At 41.6% G+C, this 13,328-nt stretch overlaps 1 protein-coding gene across 1 annotated transcript; it reads right to left on the bottom strand.

Annotated features, from left to right (window-relative positions):
• Window positions 1-234: 234 nt before the first annotated feature.
• Window positions 235-11,073, bottom strand: RAB33B (RAB33B, member RAS oncogene family). The gene is made up of 2 exons (XM_068942090.1): window positions 10,738-11,073; window positions 235-3,963 (listed from the first exon to the last, which is right to left on the bottom strand). The coding sequence occupies exons 1-2, from the start codon at window positions 10,984-10,986 to the stop codon at window positions 3,520-3,522; spliced, it is 693 nt and encodes a 230-aa protein (XP_068798191.1). The 5' UTR covers window positions 10,987-11,073; the 3' UTR covers window positions 235-3,519.
• Between the last annotated feature and the right edge of the window lie 2,255 nt (window positions 11,074-13,328).

Here is a 13,328-nt window from a genome sequence, read left to right as displayed (position 1 = left end):
GCCTTGCAAGTAAGGCTTAAGAGAGGGATTTCAACTGCACCACCCCATTAGTGGGTAGTCTATGAAGGCCTTCATTCATCACCCAAGAGTCCAAAAACATGAGGCATATGCATTCACTAAATACATTTTTTTTAATCATTCAGTAGAATTAAAAGCTTGTGTAATCAGTGATGACTGCAAATCATCTTTAAAGATGCAAAACATCTCTAAAAGGCATTTAGCTTTTTTTAATATACATTATTAAGTGTGGAATTAGAAGAACATAATATGACAGTCATAAAATAGTATGTGATAACACAAACAATTTCAGAATTCCTTTCAGGGGAAAAGGTATGACATTTACCAAAAAAATAGCTTAACATCAGCCAGAACTGACTTTTTGCTGGGGGTGCATGTGCGCAAACTGTAAGACCACCTTTTGAGATAACAAAGCTTTCACAGGTGTATGTGAAGTTAAGAGCTTTTCTGGACATGCGGTAAGACTAGGAGAAGAGTAATGGAGAAGACTTCTCTGAAAGATGCTTTGAAACATCAGGTGGGCACTTCAGATGCTCCAGAATAACAGAGCTTCACCGCAAAAAAGCACTGAAAGTAATCCAAGCATTGTGATGGTCTTTCATAAAACTGCTACCTAGGCAAATCTACAGGCTGTTTTTTAATTCCTTTTTTACTGTAATTTATTATGGATTTTACCAAGAAATGATGTCGTAATTCCTAGTATAATTACTGAAAACAAATGACGATAGTTTGTGGCAAAGCCAGTTTATTAGGTTTCTGGGATTGTAACCCCTCCCCCCCCTTCACATATAAAATAGCCCAATTTTACAATTTGGTAAGGTGAAAATACATATACAAAGTATTCAGTACTTTTGACATCAATTTTGTGGGTAGAACATTACTACTGGGAGCCAGGAAGCATATCAGATTCCGAATTAATGACCACGTTATGTTTATGGGAGAACCATCAAGCATGCTTTGTGCTGAAGACAAGATTACATACTTAAACATTGTTTCCACACAATTTTAATGACACAAGGGCTCTTATTTACAAGTTGTGGATAATTCAAATAAAACTTAACAGATTTACAGATATTTGATGTCAAATTTAGCATTAATATTGTGTCTACATAATTTCCTTACCTCATCCCCCAACCTCACTGACTGACTTTGGAATTCTTCATTTCTGCTTTCTTATTTTAAAAAATAATAAAAAAGGATTAGAAAGTTTGCTGAAATATTTAATATTATACAAATACTTAAGATGGATCCTTTTGAAAATAAGGATTAAGGACATGAGTGAAAAACAAATTGTCCAAGAGGACTGTAAACCATGTTTATTTGTAATACTATACAAATAAATTTAAGATCTATTATTTTCTAAAAAAAAAAAAAACCATTAAGGACACTAGTGTTAAAAAGCTGATTGTTCATGAAAGGACTGTAAACCAGATTTTAGTAATTTAATGTTCAGAGTGGATGAAAAAAGTTCCCTTTTACAAATGTTGCATAAAGAAAATTACTGTTGCAGTTATAGCAGCTTTATATAGAAAAAAAAGTCTAGTGTTTTTTGTTCAGAAAATTTTAAATATCCTAATTATATCAGGCCAAATTGAATGCTCTTTCTAAATCTAGAGAAAAATCAATGCATTTTTCCTTGTATCAGTATAACTTGCAATAGAATGACATTGTACTAATTTTAATAGTTTAAATAGTATTAGTTGTTTTGTTTCAATAATAATTTCATTATTCTAATATAATCTCTAGGATGGCAGCTTCTGAATCTGCCCCTACATTTAGTTTCCAGTCAGCATCACACACTACAGATGATAAACCAAAAATCCCCATTTTTGTTTCAATTCCTTTGAAACGTAAGTCACAAAATACTGTTTCATCATGGCATATGAATGAAGCCACAGATCAAATTAAATTCTATGGCTTACATTTCCTTTTGTTTTATATAATTATGTGCAACCTAGCATCATTTTCATTACAAAAGTTGACCTTCAAACAACAGAACTGAAGTACAACAGTTGCAATTAAGAGAATCCAGAGGCAGATGAATCTAAAAAAGCAGTTTTTCTCTTCGGATTAAAAATACAAAAAAAAAAAACCCAAACCTTACACTGGTAATGCCAGGATGCTCAACTTAAATCCATAATATCATAGAAGCAGTTTTTAGCCCAAAATCTTTAATAGATGATCTGTCTGGACAGATTTTCTCCAAATTTCATAATTGATTTGATTTTTTTTATTCAAAAGTGTGTTAAAGAATTCTCACATTCCCTATTCTTTAAGTAGAAGGTGCTGTTTCACCATTATGCAAGCAAACTGACCTTCAATTATGGAAGTCTGTAGTCAAGCTCCTTTGCATGGAACAGAAGCCTTCAAATCAGTTGTTCTGGCACAGAACAACACAGACTACTAATATATGGTGGCCTTCACGTTTTCTATGACTAAGGCACAACTTTGTATGTCACAATGGTCATCAGAAGTAACATTTTCTCCTAAGCATTTCCATCCTTAAAACGTAATCAAATTGATTTGTAAAAAGCTGTGTTTTTCAAGATATTTGAAAACATTCATCATGACTAACATTCTCTAAAAGCCTTACCTTTGAAAACCAGGATGTTCTTGCCGATGTCACTCAAATTTTAATTTAAGTATTTGTCCTTATGCTCAGATGCTCAGCTCAAATACAGCATCTTTAGAAGTAAGGCCTCACTGAACATGCAAGTTTTAGTTAGGTCAGAAGAACTGGGGACAGCTATAATCCCAACTTTTCCCAAGTCCTGTGCTACAGTACTTTCCATAAGAAGGAATGCATAGTTTAGTCTTACATGCTAATTGTGAAGAATTAATGAAGCTGTAAGTATCAAATAACTATCCAGAAATAGGGATAAGTTTTTCAACTCTCTTATCATTGCTGTGAAGAAATAGACAAGGTTTACAGTGGCTTGACAGGGCATTAAAGCCCACAGTATGCACTTATACTGACAGCCTAATCTTCGTCTGACAGCCCTGTTGTTGTTGCTGTTGTTGTTTTTTAATAAAAGGTACTTGCTTAGAAATTTGCTAGCACTCATCAAATACTTCTTCAGACTTCAAAACCACCCTAATCAGTGACCCCCCAAAAAAGTTATCCGTCTGTCCCAAAATACTTTTCCTCCAACATTATCCCAATGAAGTACCTATTGAAAACATTAGTCAACAGGCTTACTATTTATAACCTTACCACAAGTGACAAAAATGATCTCAGGCAGCAAGAGCTCAAGTAGAACTGCTTTGTCAAAACTTCACTTGAAAGTTTACTTTTCTGTATATCCATAGTGAAAAATCAGTAATTCAGAAAGTACATTACAAAGTGCAAGAAAATTAGATGGGCACATCTACACCAGAAAAAATACATTAAAGTGCCAAAGAGGTTTGCTATAACTGCTACCAAAACCTGGAACTTTGCCAAGATCATAACTTTGAAGCATATGCAAACAGACAAGGCGACAGTTGAATAAGTAGCATGATTTAACACCAGCAGGTCATGGCAGGTTTTGGTTCAGGCTTTATACGTATTTCATCGCGATCCGGGGGTTGACTAAGCATTAATGGCTTGTGACTTTTAAGCTTGTGAGCAAGTGTCATAAATATGGCCTCCACGTGGTCATTGTCATTTGGGTTTTTGGCAGAGGTTTCAAATAGTGGCATACTGTGAGTATCAGCAAACTTCTGGGCCAAGTCCGTAGGTACCTGAATAGCACTTCTCAGATCACACTTATTTCCAACAAGAATCCGTGGTATATCATTGGCAAGAAGGTGCTGTTTGCATTCCTCTATCCATGATGGCAGGCTGTGAAAACTGGCAATGTTTGTCATATCATACACAAACACAACGGCATGTACATTCCTGTAATAGTGCTGCACCATACTCTTTCTGAAGCGCTCCTGGCCTGCTGTATCCCATAGCTGAATCTGAAAAGGGAAAGACAACAAGAGAGAAAAGCAGAACTGCTTTTTTATTCATGATAGAAAATGATGTAAATCATCTGTAGCTAGGAACATCACAGTCACACAGATTCACTCCTCTGAATTAATCATACTGAAAAGTCTGTGCTGAAGAAAACTGTGGCTCTCCCATAAACAATTTCATAAAGTTTTGCTTTCTAAGCCACCTGCTCACAATTGAAGCTATGAAGAAATTATGATGCAACTTAATCACTAAAACAAATTTCTGAAAGTTTACTGGAGTAGATAATTTTTAAGATTTTACATAAACAAATATTGAAATCTGGCCAATACAGTTTTTATTTGAGGAGACAGCAACATGCATTTCTTAGCACTGCTCTTAGCTGACATGAATTTCTGTTGCCACAAATAACACTATCTTCCCCAAGGTTTTGTTCTTAGCATCAAGTTAATTGCCAGTTGTGGTAGACTCTGTAAGGGTAAGAAGAAATCAAAACACACATGAACAAAAAATAAAACAAAAAAAGGACAAAAATCTATATCTGCAGTATGTCTATTGGAATCAAACTCTCCTTTCTATGAACCGCTATCTTAAACTTCTTTAACGATTAAGCTAGGACAATACTGTGCTTTGTGGTACAAAAGTATGAGCGGCCATAGAAGAAATAAAAAAAACATAAACCTTACATTAGTTTAAGGTAATATTGATCTTTCCAGGTATATATCGTTTTGTCCTAAATAAACTGAAATGTCAGTATTTGTTTTAAGCCTATGTAGTCAATAATAAAGCCATATAGTAAACAGACAAAAACAATGAAACAATCTGTAAAACTTTCAAACATCTCAGGTCCAGATGAAGCTACTTTGAAGCGCAAGCAGATGTAAAGACCAGAGTACTAACAAAAACGTTGTATGTATCAATCACACTGACAGAATGAAACCTTGGAGTTCTCAGATGTGTAGGGTATGCTACAAAATCATGCAGTTATTGAATATTTTAAGAAATTAGCTTTTCAGGAAGCGTGTGACTGCAATATTCAGTAGTCAGAGCCAATTCACCCACAATGCCAGATTAACTGTATACACTAACAAATAAATGAGCACATGGTTGTGCCATAGACACCTTAGCATGTTAACACTGAATGTTAACGTGTTTGATTTCTTATGTCAAAGCTGAATCCTAACTTCCTCTCTGTTCTGTACAGTTGATCCCTGACTGTTGAATCACTTTGATCAATACTTTGGCTTTTAACTTTTGAGCAGGAACTCTTAGAAAGAAATATTTCCTCCCTGGGAGAGAGAGGAGAGAGTTTTTCTTCAGACACAGAGTTAAAGAAGCATTAAATGTTTTGTAAATCATGAAGGTAAATTTAAAATTAAATCTATTCCACAATCTATTCTACAGCTAGTATTTTCTCTTGATGAAGACTTTTCTCCCACGACCACAGTTCTGCAGTCCTTTCATCCAAATGTTTCACTATATCTGATTTCTAAATTACCAGTGTCTTGATTAAGTTATCTTGTTTAGCATATTTACCAGTGACTTCGAGATAAAAGAAGAAACATGCGCAAGGGAAATTTGCCGATGGCAAGAAGCTAGGATACATCACTGACGGAGAGGACTAGAATATCATCTAATAGCTGCCACAGTAGAAAGAGGACAAAATTGAATAGGGCCAGATGCAGGGTGTTGAGAACTGGGATTAATTAAAAATACTTTTCCTGTAAGTGGGGGACTCATCAGTTTGAAATAAGTAAAGGATAGGGCAAAGGAAAAAAGCAAGTGATGCTTCAGGATGATGCGACTTTTTCATTAATAAAAATGTCCATCTTTGGTCACCCATACCCAAGAAAAATTCTAATTGTAATAGGTGGAATTGGCATTTGCTGTTTTGATCAAGGGAACAGAGAATTTACATGCAAACATTAGAATAGCTTGGACTATATAGTCTATTCCAGCTGTTTGCAACTTCTGCTCTACAGACACACAAAGATCCAGGTACTGCTCTACGAAGGTCAATAAAACTACTGAGAAAAGTAAGACTATTTCCAATAATCTTAAAGATCTTTAAAACTGTCAATAGTCCTAAAAAATTTCCTGCAGAGCAGTCTACTCTTCTATTGAACACTTTTAGGGAAATGAGACAGGAGAGAGTACAAATTTAAAAAGTCAAAAAATTAGTGTAGCAAAACAGACAGGAGGAATTAGAACTCTCATCTCTCTATATAGAGCTATTAAGCTGAAGGACGATGTTTGTGCTACAAAAAGAGATGTATCAACTAGCCACAACAGATGTACATGAGAAATTTAAAAAAGGTCCCTAATCATTGAATTGGTGAAGTTATGGAACAGCCTTCCAATTGAAATAGAGGGAGAAAAAATGGCTTTTGATGGAGCTTTGTCACTTACCAAAAGAATTATCTGGTAGCATGACCACCATATAAGCGGTCAATTGCTGGGGTTTATCCGAATGACTGGATGCTTACAAAGCAGTTTTGGTATCTGAGCAAGTCACCCTAGCCTCTGAAGAAAACTAGCCTCCGACGGAAGAAAATTAGTCTATTGCAATCCATCTCATTTTAGAGCAAATATCTGCTTTTTGCCAATTGTATTGTACTCTAAACACAATTGACTGCAGCTCCATGGTTTGTAAAGGGAGCCCAGATACCTAGCCTAAATATAGACACTTAAGTTTGGGCGAGATTCATTCACCTACCCAAGAGACGCACTTAGTTCTACGTGCTTATAAAACATCAGAAAGCCAAGAGACTTCTGGAGGACTTTCATTAATTTGGACTATAACAAATTAAAAAGAGAATAAAGCAGCATAGACAGGTAACCTTTATGCTCAGTCAGCATGTAACTAAGGAGTATATAATCTTGTGAAATGTTGTATCAAATCTAATTTAAAGAGGGAGGTCATGTGCATAGACAGCTGTAGTATCTGAGCACACGTTTCTCTCTCCAACTCACTCAGAGAGAGCAGAAATCAGTCAGGGTTCAGTCAAGTAGAGATCCACAAGGGTTATTGCCAAGTTTGGTCAGAAACTAGGAAATGAAATGAAAGCTTTACATAGCTTCCAAGTTAAACTTAAACTAGTTCCTCCTAAATTTTGTTTACATGTGGCTTTCAAATTTGACTATATTATCTCAAACTAAAAATTTTAGTATCACTAGCATGAAATCATAAACTGCATGGAGAGGGAAATCTTTCTCCAGCACTGAAAGTTTCATACTTTGGAAGTTTCTTTTCTCCTGTTACCAGACAAACTTCAGCAGACCATTCCATTTCTGGCCAAGAAATCTACCTGGCAAAAAAGATTATTTGCCCTATTGAAAAACTAACATTGACAATGATCACTTTAATACATGTGCACTGATGAATTAACATGAAGATCACTGCTTACCTATTGTTCAAACACCATCCATCACAGGAGCACATTTTTATTTCAAATGTGATACAGACAACAGTCCTTTAAAACGTGCATTTTAAAAGTCTGGCTTAACAGTATATTCAGCTAATAAAACTGAGGACAGAATCAGTCATCACATTTCCTAGGAAAGATAAACAGTATTTAAATACATCAACTATCACCTCCCACCTTCTGATTCCTTCTTGTGCATCTAGAAAGGCTGTTTTCTAAACAAGGACTCCCTCAGAACGCATGGTTTATAACATGCTGCTAAAAACATAACTGGCCTTTAATAAAGGCCAAACGGTAAAGTATGCTTACTTTTATTAGATGCAAAAAAAAAAAAAACAACCAAACTTGAAGTGTTCCGAAGTGCAGAATATGCCGGTAGGACTTTCTCCTTTGTATTTCACTTGCAGCCTTTGCTCTTTTAATGTAGGTCAGAAAGGAATGACATCATCGTTTTCTTCGATTTTACATCAGTTTAGGAAGAGTAAAAGTTAGAACGTAAAACACTCATGTGTTGACAACTTCCATCTATTCATCACATCTAATCACTAGCGTTTCAGATGAGGCTGTTAGCCTACTGTACAAAGGAATACACTTGTCCCTATGTCTTAGAATTATAAAAATTCCTGTGTGGGAGACCCCCGTCGAGAAGAATTGTGTCTGTGTTAATGCCAATGACACAGCGTTTTTCCAGCTGCAAGGGAAATGCTCTGTATTGGAGCAGCACAAGAATGACCATCCAGCTGGCTGGGGGAAGGGATAAGAGAGAATGAGAAGACACTAATTAATGCTCTCTTGCAAAGCAAGAAGAAAATTCCTCTACTCAGGAGGCCCTTCAGGGCACAGCAAGAACAGCAGAAGATGAGTAATTCAGTTCATGACAACTTCTCTCTTTCCTCGTTCGACAGGCATCGCCAGAGAGATGCTACAAACAAGGTAAAGATGAGTGAGAGGAGGTGGCAAAAAAAAAAAAAAAGTCGGTACATAGTGTGATGGCACGTAGCATCTCCCTAACAGCTAAAGCCCTGGCTATAATGTTAAGAAACTTTATTTCCTTTTAAAGTTGAAACAGAACTTCCTGCAACATAAGATGTGCAAAAGAGTCTCCTTCAGTTCTCCATCTCTCTCACCAAACCCAGCATATTCAACAGGTAACATTCTCTAGAACACAGCAAAACCTACTACCTACCACAGCACACATAACATAATGGCACCTATGTGAAGCATCTCAGAACTGTGGACCAGGCTAGATTCTTCTTAACTTTTTTTTTTTTTTAGCAAAAGGCAGGCATAATCCGGAGACAGTGGAAAAGCCAGTCAATAAGATGGTACTGACAAGCAGATGATCCTCGTGAGGTTCTCTCTGCAGTTATGGATAGCAACAGACCTGAGAGTACAGAATCTCAGCTACCAGGCAAAGTGCTACTGGTTTTAGAAAGGGAATGAATAAACAGAAAGACTCTTACTAGTTTTCCTTTTTAGTTATGAAGAAGGATAGGGGGTGAAAAAAATCCAAAAGAAAGGCAAAAAGACTCTGAAGTCTTCCACAACTTCTTTAATCACTAAATAAGCAAGGGTAGATTACAACTTTCAGCTATATGACTGTCAGCTGTAATTTCAAAGCTTGATGATAATGTATTCAAAAGTACAATTCCAAGACTATCGTTTTTCCCTTTTATAAGCATCTATTAAACTCAGTTCCTAGAAACCAACTGTAACATGGAAGTAGAAGGGGAAAAGTTTGGGGTTTTTAATCACATTATTGCTTCTAAATAAACTGCATTTATAAGCAACTAGGTTTAATCTGCAAGTGAATATTAGGACCATCACTAGTGTTTATATATCTACCAGGCAAACTAGGCATATTTCATATTTTTTTTTAAATTTGCTTTACAGTGCCTTTAAATTTGCCTTTAAAGGCAAAAAGCACATCTTTTTCCTCACATCTATTTTTTCACTGAATTTAGTTTTGTAAAATAAGCTTTACCTCAACTTATTACCAGAGTTAAAAAAAAAAAAAAAGGTCAAATGTGGGTTAGGAATCCAATTTACTACTCTCCAGTTCTATACCACCTTACTCTAACATGTAGCTCTCTAAATAGAACGAAAGAAAAAAAAAAAAGCTGCCAAACTTCACTATCACAGACACAACAGTTCATTCCTGAACACTTTTCTATTTCTTAACGGGATGCAATTTGTTATTTTCACTAGTTCCACTACACTTCTGCATAAAAAATTCTGAATTTTGAAACTGATTCCATCCCATACATAAATTTGGTCTTTTTCTTCCACCCCCCCCCTTTCCTTGAAGCTGCCTTTGATTTTTTATTTCTGTGTGACCCATGTAGCTTCCCTTTAAAAATATTTCAGATAATCACTATAATAACTCTTTTTAACACCATAAGAGCAAAATGCCTCAGAACAGCCATCTGCATAACTTCATCAACTTGAAGGTTAGGCCAATTAAGTGTGATTCCTGATAAACATAGAAGCAGAATTTCTGGGAGCCAACAATCTGCTGAGGCAGTAGCTGAAGCAAATACTAAAATATCAGCAAGTAAGAGATGTACCTAAAAGCCCAAGAGAATATTTTAAATAGCAGCTATTGACTAACACTGGCCAAAGGCTGAGGAAAGGCTTTGCCTAACAGGAAAAAACTTTCATCGTGGTAAACATCTACAGAGTATTTCCAATTCCACTACAGGCAAGGCAAAATTTAAACAAAGTTGCAGAGTCACTAAAGCCAAAACAGAATCTACTGCCCAAGTGACACAACTGCAATGAACTTCTGGGGTACGAAGGTGCGACATATGGGTCTACAAACCCTGAAATGCAGCACTAGACCTGCGAGCGTCAGGGCAGCGATGAACACTGGGATATTCAATCCACGTGCCAACGGCACACAGCTCCATCAGCTGCCTGTGGCAGTGCGTGCAGAGGGAAGCTGTCCAGGGGCTGACAGCCCCAACCTGCAATCTGTCAGCATCCAGGCCACCCTCCCCCGGGGCTTCTCAGGGTGTCCCCGCTGCTCTCTACAGTGATGCCCAGCAGGGCTCTCCCTCCCGCTCCTGCCCCCGGGACAGCAGCCGGGCCGGGGCCCGGCAGGCGGGGGGCAGCACCTTCAGCGGGCAGGGAGCGGGGGCGACCGCCGCGGCCGGGCCCAGCTAAAGCGGTACGCCTGGGCGGCGGGCGGCCCGCAGGAGGGACAGGGCGCAGCGCTAGGCCGCGGCGGGCAGAGCTCGCCGGCAGCGGTCCTGCCCGCGGTGCGCAGGGCCGAGCAGAGAGGGCCCCCCCGCCCCAATCCTCCCCCGGAGGTAGCGGCGGGCCGAGGGGCCGGGCCCGGCGCGCCGCCGGTACCTTGATGCGCTCGCCGTCGATGGTGACGGCGCGCTCGCGGAAGTCCACGCCGATGGTGGCCTCGGTGCGCTGCGGGAAGCGGCCGGCGCAGAAGCGGTAGGTGAGGCACGTCTTGCCCACGTTGGAGTCCCCGATGACGATGATCTTGAAGATGCGGGAGCGCGCGGGGGGCAGCCCGCCGGGCGCGCCGCCGCTGCCCGTGAAGCTCAGCTCCAGCGAGGACTCCAGGTCGGCCGCCGCTGCCATCATCGCGCCCTATCCGCCCGCCCTCTCCGGGCGCCCGGCCGGACGCGCTGGGCGACGGTGCCGCCCTCGCGCCGCGCCGCGCCGCGCCGCCCTCCTCCCGTCCGCGTGCGCGCGCGCGCGCGCCCAGAGCCGTTAACCGCCGCCCCGCGCACAAACAAACGGCTGCCCGCAGCGCGCGCGCCCGCCCGGCCGCCGCCAACGGCCGCGGGCAGCGCCGCGCCGCGCCACGTCACGGCGGCTCGCCCCGCTCACCCCCCATTGGCCGCGAGTGACAGCGGCGGGGGGGCGGGGCGGGCGGCGAGCCGCGGAGTATCGCGAGAGCGCGCGCGGGAGGAGCCGGGGCGGCGGCGGCCGGGCCGCGCCCACGTGACGCCGGCCCCTGGGCCAATGGCAGGGCGCGGTGCCGCACGCGGAGCGCCGTGGGCGACCGTTGGCGGCCGCTGGCGGTGGGCGGCCGTTGGGGCGGCGCGGCGGGCTGCCGTGGCTGCCTGACGGCCCGGGGCTGCGCGGGTGCCGGGGTGGGCTGGCGGCCCTGCGGCCGGGCACCCTGTGCTGCGGCAGCGCTCCGCGGCGCGGGAAGCGGGGCTGGGCCTCGCGGTGCCGTACGGCAAACGGGGAGTCGGGGAGTGACAGGCCGCGGTGCGCTGGTGTTACCGCTGTCGTTGCGGTCGCTCTGGCAGTGACTGGGCTCGGGGAAGGGAGTTTTGCCAGCTCACCTAGCCCTGTGTGTCATGCTTCCGTGGAGGACGCTGAGAGCAGCTTATCACAACTAAACGCGGACAAGGGTCCTAACCGAGCGCCGAAAATAATAAGAGGAAGACTGAAATCACGAGGGTTTATTTTTAATCACGGGGGATTTTTTTCTGCTGTTATTTCGTGAGTCACCTTGTGACACTAGGCACCATGCAGTCAGTCAGGGACTCTCGGGCAGTACTGAGTTTCATGCTGAAATTCCCTTGGGCGCGGGACTGCTGTGGGGCAGGCTGTCTCTGTTGCTTGGCAGACATATTGTTGACGCTGCATTTGTGTTCTGGGGCAGCAAAGGAAGAGTGGATCTTGGCAAAGCCTGTGCTCTTGCTGCTCTTGAGTGTGACTGCTCTGCTGTCATCTTCAGTAATAAAGGAGACAGCAGCAAGTGCCTCTGTGACAGATAGACACTTGAGCCAAAAATGACTGACATATCTCACAATAAGAAGGGAATATGGCGTTGCCCCAAGAATCTGTTAATAAACTCACAAAGGGCTGCAACCTAGGAGAGGTATGACGGTAGACATCAAGTTTAAGCTATTTCCATCAGCAAAAACTGCGACTTAAACCACACGTTGAAAAGTGAAAGGGAAGTGCAGTAGATGAGATAGCTAGCATAAGGGCAACAGTACTCTTCTATCTGGCCTGTAAAGTGAGAGCCGAGCCAGAATTACTGAGATTGGGATCAGCTGCCTAACTGCCATAGGGAGTCCAGGTGTTTATTCTGTTAATGCATACCTCGGAACGCTCAGAGGCACAAATCAAAAAAACAAAACAAAACAAAACAAAACTCCTTGGATATGGTTCATATTGAGCAACTCCTGTGTGGTGGAAGGGCAGTGCTTTCAGCAGCTTGTCATCGCTCAGACATAAGAACTGTAGGCTAGATCAAAAAACACCCCTACAAAAAACCCTGTGGAGTAGGAATGAGAATGGAGCCTGGAGCAGCTCTTCTCATAGCCTTAGCAGAGAAATTAAGGTGTTCATCTCAAAAGTGCAGTGTAAAAACCATCCGAACCATATCAAAACCTTGTACTCCAAGAAAGGAGCTGCTTGGTACAATCAACAGAAACTCCAAAGAGTGTTTAGACCTCAGTCCCTGTTGTTCCCCTTTCCTCCTTTGGACCAACCTAATTCAAGGTTGTAGAGAGGTGCCGTCACCCAGTAGCCCTCTCCTGAAACAAGATGCCTTCATTTACTCTGTCAAAGAACTGAAGAGGTATCCTTTTTTTTCTGGGCTGAAAGTAAGATTAGAGGAAGCTTAAAGGAAGATGAGGAGGTAGTGCCACCATTGAGTTTTTACTGTCCCTTCCACTGGAAGTGCTGCATTTTACAGCAAGAACATAAAATGTGTTTGGCTGAGGAAAGGGTGCATAAGCAAGTGTATCTCTGTAGCCTATAGTAAAAGAAGTAGAAACTTCCCAGTTCTAGTGGGAGATGCTCTGATTTGCGCTCCGGCTAACATGCTAAAAGGACAGTTTAAACAGCTGTTTGGCAAGATCTGCCAACAGCTCATTTAACCGAGTTTGATCTGGGTTATGCCAACAGGGCCAAATTGTGTTATAATTAGATTTGAGCTCTTCAACAGCTCTGAACAT

Source organism: Struthio camelus, chromosome 4 (assembly GCF_040807025.1).
Source record: "Struthio camelus isolate bStrCam1 chromosome 4, bStrCam1.hap1, whole genome shotgun sequence".
In the NCBI taxonomy this organism is placed as follows: domain Eukaryota; kingdom Metazoa; phylum Chordata; class Aves; order Struthioniformes; family Struthionidae; genus Struthio; species Struthio camelus.
Note: the sequence above shows the minus strand (reverse complement) of the source record. Positions and strands in the feature narration are given on the sequence as shown.

Bases quoted from the DNA above. Each gene is read 5' to 3' on its own strand.
- RAB33B (XM_068942090.1), bottom strand. From the start codon at position 10,986: ATGATGGCAGCGGCGGCCGACCTGGAGTCCTCGCTGGAGCTGAGCTTC. The intron at 3,964-10,737 runs GTACCGGCGGCG...TTCCCTTTTCAG, and splicing joins TCGACGGCGAGCGCATCAAG to ATTCAGCTATGGGATACAGC.